Genomic DNA, 16676 nt, shown 5'->3' with positions numbered 1-16676 from the left:
TAGCCACACTTATTGAACTTTTTTGTATCATCTCACCTATATAGCACCTCACTTTTTCTCCATACCAACATCTAAATATCCTCCCACCACATATACTTGTTTATATCACTTCTATACACATCACACAATCATCAAATAAATGTATTATCAATTACCCCTATTGCCATTTTCACTCCCAAACTCTCTTTTACTTTTCTTCTAACACATTATTATTGGTTAACCAACTCATTAATCTGTCCCCAAACACTTTTTCAATGAATTATTTTGCTCTCGAAGATAGTCGTATTTCTATATCTTCAATTTGGCCATATAGTAGTAAAGAAAAAAAATAGACCATTTTTCTTTTGTCATGTTATAAACTTCTTGACTTTCTCAATTTTCAAACCATGTTATACTGTCTTTAGCACCTATCCAATTTACTCTACCACTACACAAAATCAGCCACCTTAGTTTTCAAGTAAAATTTACTTCTAGAATGCCAAAGGAAGTAAGGTCATACATTCATAATACGGGGGGCTTTGTCCTCATTTTGAGCAGATACGCTCCTCATTCATGATCTAATGATTATAATAATTGACTTATTAACCTCCAAATTAATAACTCTTCCAACAATCTTGACGAAGCTTTTAAGAGAACGATTATGAGACAAGTCATTTCTCATAGATTATCTTCGTTCAAGTTCTTATAAGAAAAATATTTGGAAGTCATTGGAATTTATTGTTTTTGACCATTACTTAATTATCAACTCAATTTCTTTAGTCTAATAATTTAACAACATATTTTATTCTATATTTTTAAATACTCTATTGAATACCTTTTTATGACCCTCTAAACATTTCTCTCCTTATAAATACCTTATGATATGAACCATTTTCCCGAACTCATTCACACTAGCTCCTTAACTTAGCCATGAAAGTCTTTGCAAGTACATTGCCTATCCACTAAGAATCTGAAACTTCACGTAGAGCTCACAAATTTGCTTGCTATTCAAAGTCTCATTTACCAAAATTTTCAAGTCCTTCTGATGTAACTTGTAACAATATAATTATTACTAATATATTCTTTAAAAGAAATGCATGCTATCAAATAAAATATTAGAATTAAATCAATTTTCATGTTTGATTCTTAAACAAAACATTCCTGTAAAAATAACAAATTAATTATATTTATTAAAAATATAATTATTTATGTGTCTTCTCTTATCAACTTAAATTAAAAAAAATTATGATAATATTTGGAAAAAATCGTAAAAAAATTTAAATTAACGAAGAGGAATTAGAAAGATGTTCAATTAACCACACTAAACAAAATAAAAAATAACCAGACCTACTTGATAAGTTGGGCCATATATATATTCAAGAGTTTGAAAAATAATTTCTGCCAAATAAAAAATAATAATTAGATTTTGGACTATACCACAAGATTTTTTTTTTTGAGAGACCACAAGATACTTCAAAACACGCCCACGCCCACGCCCATTTAAAACCGTCTATCTGTTTTACAAGCCTGGTTCTGAAATGTGAACTAGCCCATGAATTGAATATATAACTCCACAATTTCTCGAAGGCAACTATGAGTCCAATAGTGTAAAACAAACTACATACAAAGCAACAGGAATAAAATTATATTATGGCTAACCAAGTTGCGTTGGCCTAATGGTTAGCTCACTAATCCGCTTAAACAAGTATCGGAGGTTCGAATTTCATTTTGTGCATGCAATAACCCATTAGCTAACGGCAAACCCTTAAATGGAAATCAGTACCGCAGCAAATTTGTCTTTGTCTTGCCGGATTAAGAATACCCTAAGAAACCAATATATATATATATATATATATTATGGCTATCCCAAAAAAAAAGGGATTATGGAAAATCCTGAAGTACTAATACTTTTAGACATTTCCTAGAAAAAATAAAAAATTAGTTAATGTTGATTCAAATGTAAAATAAATACAAAAAATATAATTATCTATTTTTTCCGTAATATCTAAAAAAAGTGTTATATAACGGGTTCTTCATCGATTAGATGTATATATGATATGATACGATGTCACTTGTATATATGTTATGGTTCATAGAATCTAAAATACTGGATAGAGGTGCATTATTTATAGGGAATCATACTTTAATAAGGGCCCTCTCTAAAGCCTCGTCGCAATCAAAACATTGCGGATTGCAGCTATATATGTATCAATGTATGCAGGGTTGTTCAAAACCGATCCGGACCGAACAAAACCGATCGACCGAATCGAAAAAATCGAAAACCGAATAAATCGAAAACTGAAAAAACCGAAAAAATTATATTTTGCTGTTTTTATTGCGGTTCGATTCGGTTTTCGGTTTTGACAATGAAAACCTTAACCGAACCGAACCGAACCGAACCGGTTAAAAAAAAAACAAATAAAACCAACCCTCCCCCCACCCCCCAACCCCCTCACAGCATAACCTAACCTAGCCGCCAACCCTCACATTCACTCTGCGCTCTCTACTTTCGAAACCCACTCCCAGTCTCGCAGCAGCCAGCACCTCCCACTCCCAACATGCGTGAACCCCTTCCTCCCACCATCTCCCTGCGCTAATGAACCCCTTCCTCTCACCACCTCCCAGCGCCACCGAACCCTTCCAGTCTTTCACACAGCGCCGCCGAACCTTTCGTCCCAGCACCTCCTCGCAGACAGCACCAGCCAACACCATCGTCGCAGAGCCAGCACCACCCGCGTCACCACCCACAGCATCGTTTCTGGCCTCGCGGAGACAGCACCACCCAGCCACCCACAGCATCGTTTCTGGCCTCGCGGAGACACGGATAGCAGCCGCCATCGAGTCAAGTCAGATAAGGAGCCTCCAATTTAGGTATTCAATTTTTGTTCAATAATCATTGATTCATTGTTGTTCAATTTCTGTTTCAGTGTATATTTGTTGCTAATTTTTGTTCATGGTTTAATTTATTGTTGATTTTTGTATATTGTTGTTCAATTTCCATTTCGGTATATATTTATTTGTTGCTGGTTTTTATTCATGGTTTAATTTATTTGTTGTTGATTTACTGAAATACTCATCTGACACTTGCTATTTACCACCACCACAACTAACAACAATAATACTAATAACAATAACAATCACTCATAAACAGATTTTGTTTTAAATAGTTAACATCAAGTAATTAGATGACATTGTTTAGGTTTTGTTCAGGAATTGCTGGTTATTGAATTATTGTTCAGTGTATTGAGATCAGCGTATTATTCAGTTTATTGTTAAGAATTTGGTATTGTTGGATTGCTGGTTATAAATTTCTGGGTTCTGGCCATGATCAAGAGTTCAACACAGCAGCTCCCAGTCTCCCACCACACCACTGACCCCAACATCATCATCGGTGATAACGGTAATTCCAATTATTTCCCCTGATTTTTATGATATAGCTTTTATGAATCTTATGATCAATTTATTATAATAATTGTTCAATTTTCTTAATTACCCCATGGGGTTCAGCTTTTCAATTGTTGAGAATTCTGGAAATTTTAATGCTTGATTCTTTTGTACGCGTGGCGCTTTTCCAGCTTCCATTTGGGATCTCTTTTTTAAGCTTATAGTTTCTCTGTGTTTTTATGATCTTATTTGGTGCATAAAATTAATATCGTAGCTGGATTGATTTGATGCTGATCCCATCTGGTTCCCAATTTTTCCCCCAATACCATTGACATCCAAAATATGAACTATTAATGCTTTTGCAGTTGTTCACAGCTTCTAATGACTAATCAACTTTTCATAATGTAATTATAGTAGTCACTTCATTAAAATTGTATAATATGGGAATTTTTGTTAAAACAAAAAAAAATGTAAAACTTTGAGATTGTAATGGGCACTTCAGTATTACTTGTAATCCTAATTGCTAGAAACAATTAATATGAATCGAGGCACCAGTGACAAAGCTAATTGAAGTTGTAGTCTGTTTGTTTTCATTTCATATATGTATTGTGTTCAAAGTGTATATGTAATATTATGAGCAGTAGTTTATTTATGGAGAGAAGTTACTTATGTAGCCTTCTTGTTTTATTATTATAGGAGTTGGGAAGTCATGTCTTCTACTTCAATTCACTGGCAAGCGCTTTCAACCCGTCCATGACTTGAAAATTTATTTTTATCTTTCAGTTGTGTTGACTACTGAACTTTTAAACATCTTTAATTGTCGTATTTGAATTTCTTTTGTCGTTAAATTTCATTAGATCAAGACTTTGTTAGTTATTGTGTATTCGTGTTTGTCGTAGTCAATGATATGACTTTGTAAAATAGTATGGTAGTATTCTTTTTGAATTGATTGAAAAAAACCGAACAAACCGAACCAAACCAAACCGATTTTATTTGGTTTGGTTTGGTTCGGATGACCTTGAGAAAAAAACCGAACCAAACCGAACCGCAGTTTAATTAAACGATCGGATCGGATGACTTTTCTCTCAAAAACCGAACCAAACCGCACCGCACCGCGAACACCCAAACTTTGACTTACCTTGTTCCTTCCTCTATTTCATGACTACTCATTCGTCTCTCCTGCAGTAGGAGTAGCAGCAGCATCAACCACGCAACAATGGCTACCAATGATTCAAACTGGGTCGGATTAGTAATATCCACCACCGAATCAATTAGGGTTTTCCTCTCTGGAGCCTCTCAAGACCCTAATCTCTCCCACCACCTCCGACACACATCCGCTGATCTTCTCTCCCAATCTGAGCTTTCATACGAGCCTCTCCGCTCTGTCTGGATGGCCTCTGATCCATCCACCCGACCCGAATTGACCCAACTCTTCTCCGGCACGCGATTCGTCTTCTCTAGCCCGAAGCCCAGGCAGAAGGTCAAAAGTCAAAACTCTAGTTCCCATTTTTCAATTTAATTTCTCAATTTAAATTTCGATTGTTACGGCTGTCCTAATTTTTGTTTCTCAAATCTTCCAGCTTCAAAATTTGTACTTGATCTTGTTTAACCCTAAAAATTGTTACTTAGATAGGAAGAACAATTGGAATTTCGAAAATTAGATGGTGCATTACTGTATTTGTCTCCAATTCATGGTGAAATTTGATCATATGAGTGATTATTGTGTTGTTCCTTCGGTTTGTGAAGAGTGAAGAATTGAAGTCAAGGCTGAAAAAGTTGCAAGACTTGGCTGAAAGGAAAGCTTATCAAGAGCTAGTGAAGGACATTGCACCAAAGAAGGAAGTTGAGGAACCATTCTCTTCTTACAAGGACCAGTTAGGATTTGGTAATTACCTTTCCAATTAAGTCTTATCTCTTGGACTATAGTTTGTAATATCATAGTCTAGTCTAGTGTTTTATGTAGCTATAGATCCTTCTTTGTTTGTTAGTTTTGTTATTTGTGAAATGAGAAAGTATTACTTTTGCTTTCATGATTTGCTTCCCATGTTACTCAAATGAAACATGGATCAATTCAACTGTTTAAGTTGTGCCTTTTGAAGTTGTGGAAGCTTTGGTTTTTTAACTTACTCGCATGAATGTCTTTGGTGGGATACTTGGATTTGGTAGTATGATTTACCTTAAAATCCTATTTTGGCTGTAATTGGAGGTGAAAAGGAGCTTGGGGTACTGGATTACCTTTTTTTTTTCATTGGATTATGTACAAGATAATTATTTGTAATCTAATAGCTGAAAACTTTCGGAAGGATAAAACTTTAGACAAATGGTTAATGACATTTTCACAAGTTCAAATACGTTCTGTTTAGTTTACTCTCGATATTTGTTCCTTTTCCATTATAAGATGGCAATAACTTTTCCTTGTCGATTCAACTCTCTTCTGTGATTGGGAGTTCTGATATTATTTAAAAATTAGTCCCTTGAATATTCTATTTGTTATACTATTATGAAATAAGGAAATAAAATTTAGATGACCGAAATCTATAGTTTTCTGCCTTTTCTTTTAAGCATGTTATTTGGCAAATATTCATCTATACATGTTGTATTACTAACCATTTATTTTTTATTATTGAACATTTTTTCAGGATTACATGTGGTGGTTACCATGTTTACTGGCTATCTAGTTGGTTATGCTGCATTTAGAGCATTGTTTAATCACAGTCCTGCCATGGTACCCTCTAAAATCTGTTTTTCATTATTATCCTCAATTAGTTTAGTTTTAGTCGTTAGCCAAGTGGAATCTCCTCTTGATTATCCTTTTTCTTTCTTCCTCTCTTATCTATGGTACAGAATGCTGCTGGAGGAATTCTTGGGTTGGTGGTGGCCATGCTTGTTGAGACTTTCCTTTTCATTATTAGAAGTTCTAATCTGGATGCCAGTAAAACAAGGTCCAGTCAAACACCGAAATCAGCCTTTTCCGCATCCAGTCTCAAGAAAAACCAGTAGTTTTGATCAGGTTGGTTGTTTCCAACTTTACATTGATACGAAAATTCGCCAACAAAATTATATAGCTTAGTCCATTGAGATTACACTGTTATAAACAGAACATGAAAGTGGCTGTTACTCGATGAATCGTGGCATGCCTTCTTGGGTTTTGTCCTGCCAAGGCTTCAAATATAGTCTATGAAAGTGGCAGTTGCCTTGCATTCGAAGAAGGATATTCTGTCCTATTTGGTGAACACATTGCTCCATTATCATATCATCCAAGCCCCTCTTAAGAAATCATCTTCACTTTTTAGACCGATCGAGGATTTCATGGGATGTAGCTACGAAGGATTATGCATAGGATTTTTTCTTTTCTAGTTTTCCTATCTATTGATACTGGATTGTAATTAGAGAGTTACATGAAATGCATCCTTATTTTGTCATCATTAGTTTTGATAATCAACCCTTGCACATAGCTATGTTTCTTGTACTGATTCATGTTGGGTTTTTACTTTTTAGTTAAGAAAGTTGCGCCAATGCGCAAATACTGCTATTGGTTTTTGAATATCCAATACATGTTGCCTCTTTTGATCAATGGCTATAGCATACGCATCTAATCGTTTCCTTACACTTCTTGCCAATATCCTTGGACACATCAAAAGATCAAAAACCAAGTTAATATGAAACAATCTCTAGGGTGGATTGGCTTTTGTTTCTATTTTTTGTTTTCATTTTCCGTTTTCAGGATTTTGTGAAGTCAAAAGAGAAAATAGGATTGTTTTTACTTCTTGTTTTTATCTTTTATCTTGACAATTTTAAAAATAAAAAAAGAAAATGAAAACACAAATTAAATGTACCTAATATTGTGGAAAGAGATCTATTACTTCAATGTAGCTCCAACCATTACTTTAAGGAGGTTTTCAACTCTAATGTTGTCACAAGCACAGTTGTGCTAGCACTGCAAGACTCCAACTAGAGATATTCAATTTTGACATGTGATGTGACAATCAAAAGAACTATACAAACCAATACAAATGCTATGAAATTGAAGGGTGAGGAAGAACAAATGAGATATGGATTGTAAGAGGAGGAATGGATTGTAAGAGGAGGAAAATAAAGGGTTACAATAGCCTCCCCCTTGTCTAGCGGGACTAGACAAAGACGACAAGCCGGCAACCCCATGAGAGGAACAAGGCTTGGAAAAGAGTCAAATGAATGGTGGCGCTGGGGTTCATGAACAAGAGATGGGGATATTAAGGTTATCTATATAGGGGTTCACCACATGAGGGGCTCTAAATCGGTTATAGTCTCTGACCATATTGTCGTCTCGCCAGCCACCACTGCATAGCATTGCTGTCTCTAGCTCGTCGACCTCCAGGACCGGAGCACCACCACACCAGTTCTGCTTCTGCAATGCCCTTTTTACAGGGGCTCCTGTGACTTTTTGATTCATTTATCTATTTTCAATTGTCTAAGGTTATTATGGTTGCTTTTGGGTGAATTTTATACTTTGTTGTTTGAGGAATGGAGAATGAAGACCTGAGTGGAAGTGAGAAAGAGAAAACCAATTGGATTGAAACAAGGAGACAGAACATTCGGAGAAGGTAAGAATGTAACTGTTGTTGATAGCTTTAAGAGATGAAAGAAAGAAGGGCAAAGAAAAAAAAAGCTTAAGAGAAAAAGTTATGGACATTGATAGAGATTCTGAGGGCGACATGGACTTTATATATGACAGTATAGAAGGTAACGAAAGAAATGAATCTCTCAAAACATAGAGAACTGGATTTTAGCTAAATTTGTACTATTGTAAAGAAGAAGCTAATATATATCCTAAAAATACATCATAAAATTATTAAAATTTAAAATTTTTTAATAAAAATAATATATCTAAAACAAATATTTTTATTTGTAATAATTTTTTTAATTTATAATATTAATATGTAATTTTAGAACTCAAAATAAATAAATTTTAAAAAATTATCTTGGCATAAAAAAAGGAAATTTAAGTATCATTATTGCTTTTCATTGGTTTGGAATCTGCCAGTTCTATTCTGAATTTTTATTCATTAAGTTTTTTATTTTAGAAAAAAGAAAAATTACTTTTACTCCTCATCTTTCATGCAGTATATATTTTTTAGATTTTAATGATTTAAAATCATTTTTATGAGCTAATTTACTTTTTATTAATTTCCGAAAGAATTAATTCATGTTGAAAATTAATTCAATTCCCATTTTTTATTTATTAATATCTATTAGGATAAAAAAAATCAAAATTATTTACACACACATATATATATATATATATGTTAAGATACGATTCAACATTAACTCCTTACTCTCCGTTGACATTATTAGATAGAGTAAAATAAATAAATAAATATCACACCTCTTATTTTATAGATAAGCTTTCCGTGACTTTAATTTTATATTACTAAGCCAACTAAACTAACTTTTTTTTATAATAAATCTATTTTTTAATTAATTAATTAAAGTTAGCTTCACTCCTAGCAGAACCGTTATATTATACATGGGGATCGAGTAAATGCTCGTGCCAGCTGTAACAAAATGCTTCCCAACTTTTGATACTGTTCGATAAAATAATCCAATTTAATTAGATTTTCCATAAAAAGTAGAACTATACCGTTTTTTAATTGGCTCAAACCCAAATCTAAATCTAAATCTAAACTTGATATAAACATGGCAGGAGTTACTTTTGTCACATGAGGAAATTATTTTTTTTTTCAAAGGAGGAAATTATATATATAATTGCCTAAAAGGATTCCACAAAATAGCTTATTTCATAAGTTTATAGTTTGACTTTTTATTATTCTCTATATTATTTCTATAAAAAAAATAGGCTTTATATTTAAAAATAATTGGATCATCAAACTTTAAACAATAGGATTTTACTGTCTTGTATCTTTAAAGAACATTTCAAAGTACTATAAAAAAATATTTTACAAAAATTATTAAAAAAAATTAACTTTTTTATTAGAGTAGTTTAGCTAATATATGTACATGATAAGTATACTACTACTAAAAAATTTTAAATATTTTTATTTAATGAATATAAAATAAATATATTAAAACTTAAATTTTGATATTTTTAACAAAAAAAATTTTATTTTATAATTTTAACATTTTTTATTATTATTATACCCATAGAATATCTCCTTCAAACATAAGATAAGTAAATCCTAAATAACAATAATAACAAATTCTTATAATCACAATGAACTAAAATAATTGTCTTGAATTTTAGTAGTGAAAATATTCTTTCTTAACTTTTAACTAAGTTTGTAAAGAAAAAAAAAAGATCAACATAAACATCTAATCTTCTCTCATTTCTATAAACTTTTATGTATTAGAGACTAAATTAATAAGACTATTTTACTCAAAAGGTTACTGATTGATTTTTACTTTGATTTAAATTTTACAGATACTTAGTACTTGGCAAAGCATGCTACCACTTAGGCCTAATGGAAGACGCAATGATTCTCCTCCAAACCGGCAAGCGCCTAGCTACGGCCGCCTTCCGCCGCGAAAGCATCTGCTGGTCTGACGACAGCTTCTCCCTCTCCCTCTCCACCGCCGCCGCAGCACCACCGTCCACCCCTCTCACCGAATCGGAGTCCATAACCCAGCTCCTGTCCCACATCAAGCTCCTCCTCCGTCGTCGGGCCGCAGCACTGGCCGCCCTTGACGCCGGGGTCCACACGGAGGCCATCCGCCACTTCTCGAAGATCATCGAGTCTCGGCGCGGTGTGACGCCACAGGGCTTCCTCTCGCAGTGCTACGCGCATCGTGCCTCCGCCCAGTGGCACGCATGGCGAATAGCGGACGCAATCGCGGACTGTAACCGCGCGCTGGCGCTGGAAGCGACGAGCATCGAAGCACTCCACACACGCGCGTCGGTGCTTGAAATGATTAAGTGTCTTCCTGATTCTCTGCATGACCTTGAACACCTAAAGCTTCTCTACAACTCCATTCTTCGTGACTGCAAGCTGCCTGGACCCGCCTGGAAGCACCACAATGTTAGGTACTCCCGTCAACCCACAACTGTCTCGTTTTCTTTTCTATTTTTTTTTTTTAGTTTTCAGGATTTTATAAAAAAATTATAAAATAATAAATTTTGTTCTCTATTGGATTTTTTTAAAAGTTGAGGATAAAAACTAATAAGATAATCGGATACTTTAAAGTTTGTTTAGTTTCTATTCTTATTTTTATATTTAAGAATGTTTTCATAATTTTGTTAAAAGAAAAATGAAAATAAAGAATAAAAATAGATTTTTTTATTCTTTATTTTTTATATAAAATTTTGTAAATAAAATCAGTGTGAATGAAAACATAAAATATTTCCTTAAATCAAAGAAATTATTAATTTTTAAAATAAAAAAGATTTTACAAATAATAAAGCACCCGCTTTCTGTATTTTATTAATAAGATAATGATATTGTCACTCTTATTTTTTATACTATTATTTCACACATATCTTTTATTTTTTATTTACATGAATTTAAAAAAAAATGACATTATTAATATAAGAATAATAATATTCATTTCATGCGATAATAAAAGTATAAGAGTGAAAGTTACTTATAATTTTTGTTAAAAGTTTTAGATTATAATTAATTAATATATATTAAAGTTTCTGAAGAGACTAATATAATATAGGAATAGCAACGGGACAAAAGCAGGATATATCTTTCTGATTTTCGTCCCCATCTCTAGATTTATTTCTCGTTTTTGTCTTAATTTTTGTCGTGGAAGAGTATTATTTTTTATCTCTATTTTTTGTGGACTTCTATTTTCTGCAGAACTTATTCTCTATATTCTTATATTAATTATTTATATAAAAAATTTAATAAAAAATAAAAAAAATATTATTACAATATATAAGGATACAGTCATGCAGCAGTGAAAAGGTTAAAAGGCGCCGCGATCAAAGACAATGAAAAAGTGAAAGAGTGACGACACAATGAACACTAAATAAAAATGGCAAGGAGTATAATTGTGACGTTATATGAGATTGGGATCGAATTTGCGAGTTCTAGTCTTTTGGAGTGATTAGAGAGTGGGATGATACAGTGTTAGTGTTATGGAAAAAAGAAAAGACACTTTTGAAATTAGGGTTAGATTTTTCACAATATATACATATATAGTATTTGGTATGTGAAATGACTAAAAGTTTTATATTAGAAATAAATAATTAAGGGCATTTAAGTAAATTTAATAATTCGAAAATTAGTGAAAGCAGATTGGAAATCTCTGCTCGAGTCCCCATGTCTGCCTCAAGAGAATTTTGGCCTCCATCTCTATCTCTGCGAAAAAATTTTCCATTTTTGATCCCCATTTGGAGTAATTTCCGCGAAAATATCCACATTTCAAAAGTTTTGTCATCTCTTATAATAACCTCTCTCATATTTTGAATCATTTTACTCTTTTCATTGATTATTTACATCTAACTTAAATGCTTTTATTTCAAAAATAATATTTACACACTAAAATTAATCACTAAAATATACTACTAATATATTTATTATAAATATATGTGTGATTTAATTTATTTTTAAAATATATTTTTATTTTAACATATATTTTATATTTATAATGGCAAATTTTAGTGTACACTTTTGATAAATGTTTTATTTTTTTACTAAACAGGTACGTAGAGATCCCGGGGAGGCTCTGCACTCTGAGCACCAAGATCAAAGAACTCAAGCAGAGAGTGGCAAATGGCGAAACAGGGAACAACGTTGATTACTACGCTTTGATTGGTTTGAGGCGTGGGTGTTCTCGGTCGGAGCTTCAGAGGGCACATCTTTTGCTCTGTTTGAAGCATAAGCATGAGAAGGCTCTGAGTTTCATTGATCGCTGTGAGCTTGCGGACCAACGAGACATTGAAGATGTTAAGAAAAGGGCCAAGATGTCTGCAACGTTATTGTACAGGTTGATTCAGAAGGGTTATGCTGAAATTATGACGAATATCACAAAAGAGGAAGCTTTGAAAGAACAGAGGAAGAGGGCTTTACATGATGATAATAGTAATGAAGATAGTAGTGAGAATGTGTTGTTTTGTTCATCTGCTTCGACTACAAATCCTTCGTTGCTTCAAGGAATGTTTTGTAGGGACCTATCTATGGTTGGGAACTTGCTTTCTCAATCTGGGTTTAACCCTTCCATTCCCATGAAGTATGAGGCTTTGAGTTGCTAGCTAGTTCAATTATGGTTCGCACCAAAAGATTAAAAATGGGAAAAATTGCAGAAAGAATATCTGATTTCAGTAACTTAACTATCTTATACAAAAGGGATGATAAATTTGAAGAGTACTACTGGAAAATTTTGTAACCTTTTGTTTTGTTATTTTATATTTATATTAGATGTTGTATAGAATATATTTATGAATGAAATTAAAACATAGTTTAATTATCATTTAATTTGACTTCTACTTTTAAAGATATTTAGGTATATAATTTTTTTTAATCGATTATTTATTATATACTATTAATTTTATAATTAAAATATGTCATATGTCACTTTTTTATTGTAATTAAAATTATTTTTTTTCTAAAATTAAAGAATTCTCTCATTTTCTCTTTTCCTTTTTCTGTATCTCATTCATTCACTCACTCTATCTTTTTTATATATTATTATCAATAATTAATTACAAATTTAATAATCAAATTGTGTAACATAGCACTCTCTAATTATAATTAAAATCAAATTAAAATTAAAATATTAAAATTCAAAGCTATATTACTAATTTGATTAACAATCAAAATATGTTACACGACACTTTTTAATTAAACATGAGATAAAATATTTTCTTCTAAAATTAATAAACTTTCTTTCTCTATCATTTCCACTATATATAAAACTTATAATTTATAATTTATATTTTATATTACTAATTTGACAAATCAAAATATGTTACGAAATATTTTTTTATTACAATTAAAATAAAATATTTTCCTCTAAAATTAACAAATTCCATCTCTCCTTCTTTTTTATCTTTCTCTCTCTTTTCTCTCTTATTCTCTATATCTATCTACCTTTTTCTTTCACAAAAAAATAAATTTAATAAAATAATATAATTCAAATAAATTCATAATTATAAGAAATACATTAAATTTAAAATTAAATATAACTAAAAAATAATTATGTAATATTATTACATAAAAAATATATTACTATTATAATTATTATATACATACTATTTTAGTCTTTTTTATTAAATTTTAAATTTTTACCACTTATCTTTTTATTCTATATTTTTTTAAATATTTATTATCTATAATTTGAAGAGAAAATCTTGAAAATATAGGATACACATACAGACAATTCATTCATGTTCTAATTCTGAAATTACACGGAATCTGTTGGTTTAGATTGAGATATTTTTCTAGTATCATGGCTATTTAGTTGTCCACTCTAAAAAAATGCACACAACAAAATTCTAAAATCTTTTTAGTTTTAAAAAAAGCATTGCTCTTATATGTGTAATTTATGCACCACATAGACCTTATGCACATTATTTATATTAGAACTCCTTTGTTTATACTTTTTGAACATTGAACCTTTATCATCAATTCTTGAATTCTACATACAAACATCTCATATAACATGATTAAGTAAGTATAATTTTAACTAAATAAAAATAAAATGTATATGTAATAAAATCTAAAAATAAAATATATATGTAATAAAATGGCCACAGATTACTATTTTTGAAAAAAAAATATTTTTTTAAAAAAGTTAAACACTTCAGATTAAACAAAGAAATAAAGATAGAAAAAAAATGAAAAAATAGAAAATCAGGTTTATATATTAAAGTCGACATTAACATACTCAGTAACCTTAACTTCATTCTTATTCTGTTGTATAGTTAATTCATTTGTTTCATTGTCACTAAAATATTTGTAATGTATACTGTGAACATTACTTTTATGTTTTATCATTGTTTTGGTGATTTTTTTTTCTGACAATAATCCTACAATATAATAAAATATATTAGACAATATTTAAATAAATAAGTAAAAAAAATTTAAAAATTTTGATAAAACAAAAAATTAAAATTACCTTTACATCATTCAGTTCATCACTCGATTGGTGATGATCAGTATGTTAGATGCTTCTATTGCATAACTCTAGACATCTTTAAATCGTATGACCACAATGTATATAATGAGAACACTTATGAAATTTTGTCACTCAGTTATTTTGACGAGGAGATTTTTTTGTCTTCACAACAATTGAATCACTGATCAAACCCGCATTAGAAAGAATCTTGGGGTTAGGATCACGTTTCTTTTTAAACTTTTGGATTAGTCAAAAAATATCATCTCTAATCTCCATGAAGTCATCTTAGTTCTTTGATGCCGACTCACACAATGTGAAACACAATGTTACTAGAGCACCATATCTAATACCATCAATATTTTCAAGGTCAGTATCCTCGAATGTCACAACTAGAAAATTGCTTAATACAGACAGATTTTTAGTTACCGACGGATTTTGTCACTCTGTAAAGGCCTCGTTGAAAATTATTTACCGACAGATTTTTTTCGTCGGTGATTTACCGACAGATTTTTTATCAGTTAATGACAGATTTTTCCTTGGTAAATTCTCCCCTCCATTTCCCTAGAACGTCAAAGTTTTCGATGAATTTTTCGTCGATAATTAGAGACAGATTTTCCGATGGATTTTTCGTCGGTAATTAGAGACAAATTTTCCGACGAATTTTTCATCAGTAATTAGAGACAGATATTCCGACGAATTTTCCTTCGGTAATTAGCAACAGATTTTTCGTCGGTAATTAGAACCTTGGAAAAGTATTCCAAACTCTGAATACAGACAAAAAAGCAGTCTGTAAATCCGTTAGTAAAATAAAATAGAATTTTTTTTATAGATTTTTCATTACAAAATAAACCTGTTTTCATACAAAATAAATATAAATTTAATAAATATAAATTTTTATCTAATTTGTATTCGAATATTTATAATATTTCAAAAAATAAATAAATTCATCGTATTATCAGACTAAAAGAAAAGTATTATAAACACGCAAGTCAATATAATTCAAAACATAAATAAAGTGTATTGATACATCAACTATAATCCTCAGTATATTGTTCAACCATACTAAAACTATCAGCTAGTTTTCAGTGTCATCTTCATCCTCATCATCTTCATAGTCCTCATCCGAAGAGATTGAGGATGGCAGCACTGACGGTGGTAGTGGAACAGCACTGGAACCGATCATGATAACTAGATAGTACTTGTGCACATCATTCCGGCAAAGAATAAGATCCTGAGTAGTAGAATGAATGCATTGTTAGTTAGACCTAGCACTTGTAGAGTTTGTAGTTACTACGACTGCTTATCAACCAAATTGGAAACTGAAGAACAAAAAGTACGATAAAGTTCAGGAAAATGATGTGTTATTAGTTGTTACATACAGATTATGGCATGTTTTAGTTTATAGCAACAGAAAATGAAGAATGAAAATTATTTACTTATTTTGCAAATTGATACTCATCTAGACATTACACACCAACCTGGACTCAATCCTGTGTCACACTCATTCAAGTAGACTTCAAGCTACCATGTTAGAATAACATGTAACTGAGTAAATTTTGTCTGAATACCCATCATCCTTACCAACAAAAATTCATACGTTATAATGACACAAGTGAAGTACCAATATCCACCAAACAAAAGACAAAGATATCTACTGTGATACACAGCCAAAATAAATCTAGAACTTCTCAGGAACAAATCCTATAAGATTACTTCTCAGTACTCTGGAAACAATTCAACAATTGAGGATCAAAAAGGCATTGCTATCAGCTTTTTCTCCCGTTGCTAAGAGCATTTCTTAGTGAGGCATTATTAACTCATAAAATAAAAAATAAAAAGAAAAAAGATGCAAGCCAGGGTCAGGGGATTAATATTGAACTTTTCTTTTATGGATTAAATTTTAATATGAGCAATATAGAGGACTTAAGAACCTGGAGAAACAAGTTGAACTTGCATCACTTAAGAACCTGGACCCAAGGTAATTAATTAAAGTAAATTTCCAGGGTTTTTAATAATGAAAATTCTGGATCTAATAATTGAACTTGGGCTTAAATATTAAATAATCAGTGGAATCAAATTAATAATAGTTGTGTGTTTTATGATGGTCACCACAGGTTGTACTTATCATGAGGAAGCATAATCTATTTAAAAGCAAGAAGGAGAGTAAGTACCTTGCTTAAATATTAAAATATATATATTTTTACCCTTGCCAACATTGGATCATGTGTTTTATTGGGAGAGTCAGCAGACACTTC

General features: G+C 31.4%; 2 protein-coding genes across 2 annotated transcripts; both read left to right on the top strand.

Moving 5' to 3' along the window:
• Nucleotides 1-2447: 2447 nt before the first annotated feature.
• Nucleotides 2448-6938, top strand: LOC130941737 (uncharacterized). The gene is made up of 6 exons (XM_057870316.1): nucleotides 2448-2850; nucleotides 4549-4843; nucleotides 5110-5248; nucleotides 6003-6088; nucleotides 6208-6373; nucleotides 6462-6938. Exons 1-5 carry the CDS (start codon nucleotides 2576-2578, stop codon nucleotides 6361-6363), a joined length of 951 nt encoding a protein of 316 aa, XP_057726299.1. The 5' UTR covers nucleotides 2448-2575; the 3' UTR covers nucleotides 6364-6373; nucleotides 6462-6938.
• Nucleotides 6939-9767: 2829 nt separating this feature from the next.
• Nucleotides 9768-12671, top strand: LOC130939357 (uncharacterized; the record flags this gene model as incomplete). Its single annotated transcript, XM_057867468.1, has 2 exons — nucleotides 9768-10381; nucleotides 12007-12671. Coding segments are annotated over 2 exons (1164 nt in total), but the record flags the coding sequence as incomplete, so codon positions are not given.
• Nucleotides 12672-16676: the final 4005 nt, after the last annotated feature.

The sequence above is a fragment of the Arachis stenosperma genome, chromosome 7, assembly GCF_014773155.1.
Source record: "Arachis stenosperma cultivar V10309 chromosome 7, arast.V10309.gnm1.PFL2, whole genome shotgun sequence".
Lineage (NCBI taxonomy): Eukaryota > Viridiplantae > Streptophyta > Magnoliopsida > Fabales > Fabaceae > Arachis > Arachis stenosperma.
Note: the sequence above shows the minus strand (reverse complement) of the source record. Positions and strands in the feature narration are given on the sequence as shown.